General features: G+C 41.4%; 1 protein-coding gene across 1 annotated transcript in view; it reads right to left on the bottom strand.

Annotated features, from left to right (window-relative positions):
- Positions 1 to 5,000, bottom strand: part of mei1 (meiotic double-stranded break formation protein 1) — a gene marked incomplete at its 5' end in the record, with an annotated part of 90,140 nt that overhangs the window by 22,333 nt on the left and 62,807 nt on the right. Inside the window, 2 exons of the mRNA XM_080448224.1 lie at positions 4,473 to 4,659; positions 4,985 to 5,000. The exon at positions 4,985 to 5,000 is cut by the window's right edge and continues 143 nt beyond it. Of these exons, the coding sequence (XP_080304350.1) occupies positions 4,473 to 4,659; positions 4,985 to 5,000 (203 nt within the window). The remainder of the gene's footprint in view (positions 1 to 4,472; positions 4,660 to 4,984) is intronic.

A 5,000-nucleotide genomic window follows, 5' to 3' on the forward strand; every position in this document is an offset into this window, starting at 1 on the left:
TGCATAGACACAACTGTGTATGCGGCTTACGATCTGACACAAGTCATCGGCTTTCTTTATCTGTTGCACTCCAGTGGATTGTCTAATGAAGCGGTAACAAGATTTACAATCAGGCCAGGGTTTCGGAATCAGAACATAAAGAGAGATGGGACCCGAAAACATCTTGAAAGATGAAATCACACAAATACAGTCAGGCGTATTACTGCTGTGGTGCTCTATTACATGTCTGATGGCCCTATCACGTAATAAGCTGGCCACATACTGTGATCGCCCCCTCTCTCTGTACCATCAACATGATGTCTCTCCTCAATGCATGGTTTAAATCAGGGTTTCCCAAATCTTTTCATGCCAAGAGACCCCCAAATAGCCAATAGCCTATCACCAGACTGGCCATTTCCTTGTGGCTCTACCATGTGGACTTTACCTGTGAAAGTTACCTCTCTATGTGGACTACCATTCCATGTGAACCTGACAATGCATTGATACTCTTTCTAACCTTAATCTCATGTACAATGCGTCAATGCTCTTTCGCACCTTAATGTCTAATCGTATGTACATAATTGCTGCTATGTGGACCTACCGAAGTGTTACCACCATTTTATGTCTAACCTTATGCACCTTATGTCTTATCTCTCAAGACAGATTCAGCTTTTTCTTTTTTTTGCCTTATGTCTACCTATACCGTACCTGCTGGTCTATGCTGTGTGTACTGTATGTATGCAGATATCTTAGATTTTTGCCTCTCTTTGACACGTTTTCTTCTTGCTCTCCCTGTCCCTTATATTGATTGATAGTTGATTCTGTTTCTGAATAGTCTCTGGGTGCACCCATATATCCCATATATGGAGATCCCTGATGTCATCAGTATATGCCCAATATTGGAATGCCCATATGGGGATTTTGGTTGGATCTGGACAACTGGACATCTGAACTACTCGGTGGCGGGCAACGCACTCCCTCGAGTCCTCGGGCCCTCGCTCACCGTTTGCCCCGCCCTCCCATTAGCCAATTTTAATATAGGATAATGACATGCCCAAAACCTGTGGTTTAAATAAGAAGAAATGCCGTATACAGAAAATAACCATTAAAACCATAAGTAAATCTCAAAGTGTGGTTCAGTGGAATAAAGAGCATCTTGAACCTGACTACTTACTAATTACAAATGTATCCAATATACATTAGTAATTCACAAATCTCAATGAAAGGATGAGGAAGGGTATTTATGTGTAAAAAAGGTTAATAGGGAAAGAGAGTGGAGAGAGTGGGGCTTATTATATGAAAGTGCCAAAGAGGTGTCATTGAGATCAATATGGGATCATAATAATGTGAATAGGAGTAATGCAGATGAGAACCTGGCTATACTGGCAGAGACAGAGGGTAGAACAGATTAATGCTGTTGTGCGTCTTTGTAAACTGTATGTTTTATCCAGTGGAGAAATACTGCTAGGATCTTGGTTTTAATGTACAATAGTCTCAGAGAAGCAGGGCCAGCCAAATATATTGTAATTGATTGATTCATTGAATTTGTTGATGGCAATTACGATTGTGAGCAAGGAATTAATAAGGATCAGTAATTTTAATAATAAAATAGTTTTGCCTTGGCCTCAGGGCTGCAACTAATGATTCATCTAATAATAATTCATTTTTTTCAAGTATTCACATTTTGGTGAAGTTGTATTAGCATATCTAAGAAACTTTTACATGATACATAACTAGACCGATTTGATTACTGTAATCAGATATATACATTTTCTCAATTAATTGACTGGTTCAACTCTACTGTCTCCAGTGCCTGCTACACTGCAGTCTGTAATCTATTGACGTGGAGGTGACCAGAAGATAGAGAAGATTCTATTGAAAGAAAGGCAGACACCTAATCGAAAATAACTTCTCAGCCAATATCAAAAGATATTGGCTGAGCTCAAATGGTCTAGGTGCTGAAACTGTGGCTGTCTGTTTCTGAAGCCAAGGCTTAATAGAGTTACTGTTTTACTGTTTGCTGTGTGAGGAGAGAGTAAGGTGACTGCCAGTGTACATTTGTTCTATTACATCTCACAGCGTAGGAGGCTATGGGGGAAAACTGTGTGTGTGTGTGTGTGTGTGTGTGTGTGTGTGTGTGTGTGTGTGTGTGTGTGTGTGTGTGTGTGTGTGTGTGTGTGTGTGTGTGTGTGTGTGTGTGTGTGTGTGTGTGTGTGTGTGTGCGTGCGTGCGTGCGTGCGTGCGTGCGTGCGTGCGTGCGTGCGCGCGTGTGTGCGCGCGTGTGTGTGTGCATGAGCAAGCATGTGTACTAGAGATGCGCGGATCGCGGTTTTAGCCGCGGTTGCCGCAGTTAACCGCAGTTTGGGTGGATTTGGGTCAATCAAATATAATGATTAATTAATATTGGATAAACCGCGGGTGAAATAATGCGGGAATTAAATTAATGATATCAATCTATAGACCTACAATAGCTTTTAAAAAGCACTAAATTTCACTGTGTGCGTTTGTAGTATTTTAATATTACGTCATTTTACACCAGGCACAAAATAGCCGCTCACTACATGTTGCTTTGCAGCCGGCCAGTGTTGCCAGGTTGCGACAACTTGCGAGAGAAATAAGCAGCCAGGTCTATGAAAACAAGCCCACAACAAGTGCCAAACAAAAGTCGCTTATAAAAAGCTTATAAAAAGCCGACATGGCAACAAAGTGGTTGAAAGCGAAAGTAACTCAATGAACTGAATGAAGACGTGCGCTTGTTGTTACCATGGTTGTGGATTGTATACAGTCACTGCATCGCGACAGTGGTGAGTGACATTGTTTATAAGAAAACTAACGTCAGGAAAATAACAATTATTTGGTGCGGTTGGTGCGGATCTATAAATAGGATGATATAATTACCGCGGGTGGATGGCGGATGGATAATGAACTTGTTAACGCGGATTTGGGTGACAAAAAAAACCATCCGCGCATCTCTAATGTGTACAGTAGGTGTTAACTGTGTTAGTGTGTACATTATGTGTTAGCATAAGTTTGTGTAAAAGAAAATGTGTGTGTGTGTGTGTGTGTGTGTGTGTGTGTGGGGCTGTGTGCGTGTGTGTGTGTGTGTGTGTGTGTGTGTGTGTGTGTGTGTGTGTGTGTGTGTCTCCTCTCGACTACCCCACAACTTGGGCTGAACAGAACAGACATGATTTCATCAAGAGTTTTCATCTGCTGTATGGAGTTACTGTAACTCTGTATGCAAACTCAATGCAGAGAAACATTGCCAGCTTCACACCTCAAAAGCACACTCCACTCAGTACCACAATCTATCAACGGTACCTGTGCCTCAATGGAATATAATGGACCGTCGACACAAATCAATCCGCAGTAATCCTGATTCATAACACAGACAATCTGATGATTTTCTGTATCATTACTGCCGTACGTTAAACTAAACTGGAAACATAATTGTTTGGTATGGAAATATCTGGGCTGTCTGACAGCAGCTACCAACATAATACTACAGCAATGACTTCTGTAGCCCTCGAAGACTCACAGGCTTTTTAAGGCATTAGTGATTACTACTCTGGCGTCTAAAATTTGACCGTAAAACTGTCTGAAAAGAAGCTGAGAGGTTGGCAGCAGTGTTGAAGGTATAGGATAGTGTACTTAAGACCTCATAAACAGGAAGTACCCTAACCCAGTATGAGTAGGCCTATAAGCAGTATTATGTATACATTTTTTGTCAGACCACAGATAACATGTTATAAACCACCCAGCCAAATTAGAATGACAAAAAAAACGAGTGATTTTCTTTGGTTAAAAAATAAGTGTTAAATAGCTCTATATTCTGACTGATTGCTATAGAGTGTTTGTTCAGTAACAGGAGTCTGCATGTCTCTCCAGCTCGTTATTAAACAGAAAATGCATTTTCAGGTTAGAATATCAATTTGATCCAATCAGGATAGAGAACTCAGACAGGATACAGATTAAACAAGTTAAATTGGAAGTGATGACATAAAGAAATGAGCAGACAAAATTGGAACTGGAACAATGCCGACGTGATCTCCATATATGGGCATAATCTGTGCAAACATAGCCACAAGTATCATTGGAGCATGAGACGTGCTAATTTGCACTGTCAATTTGGGCTGATAATGTGGCGAGCCGTATTATCAGAATATTCTACAATATAGCTCTTGATTGGTTGTGCAGCACCACCATTTGGAGAGGGTATGCTGCTTTCTACTGCTGCACTTGCTGTAAATATGTCTGGATAAGAGCATCAGCTAAACAGCTTAAAATATGAAGTGAACATTAAGTGCTACTGAATGGCCTTGATTTCTTCCACCAAAGGAAAGGACCTTTGTATTCAAGTGGAAACCTTTTCTTCCGTTTTTTGTTTCTTTTTACGTTGCAACATTTTTTCACTTTTCTGTTAGAACAATAAAGGTGATCTAGCACACATCATAGTGTGTGTGTGCGTTTATGTATAGCACAACATATGTCCTCACCTCCTGCACTGTGTGAGTGTCCGGCTCCCTGGCTGCTCTCTAGACAAAGTCTTTGTAGAGCCTGAAGCAGGGCTGGTCTCAGCAGGATGCATATGCTGACCTCACAGCTCCTCCGATCCCGCAGGAACACTTCCATTACCTCCAGCGCCTGCTTAGCCAAAGGACACTCCCTGCTACACACCATGGCCTACGGACAAACAGACAAGCAGGAGGAGAGAGTGGAAGGCAGACAGACAGGCAGGAAAAAACGAGACAGACAGGCAAATACACAAAGTGCTAGTTTAACTAACTTAAGAGTGTAATAAAATACCTATGTATGAGGGTATATTTTGAGTTTGCAAAATGAGTATACCATTACATTTACTAAAACACAATGAAACCCCCAAAGATTTTATAAACAAAATGTTCTTGTCTTCTTAAAGAAAGAAGACATTTCAGCAGCACTGCTCCCTCCATGCACATGAATCTGGCCCCAGCTTGGTAAAACTCAGTGCCTGTTTGGGGTTTCCCACCCTCACCAGCAGGTTC

This window comes from Gymnoscopelus braueri (genome assembly GCF_963280865.1).
Source record: "Gymnoscopelus braueri genome assembly, chromosome: 13".
NCBI lineage: Eukaryota > Metazoa > Chordata > Actinopteri > Myctophiformes > Myctophidae > Gymnoscopelus > Gymnoscopelus braueri.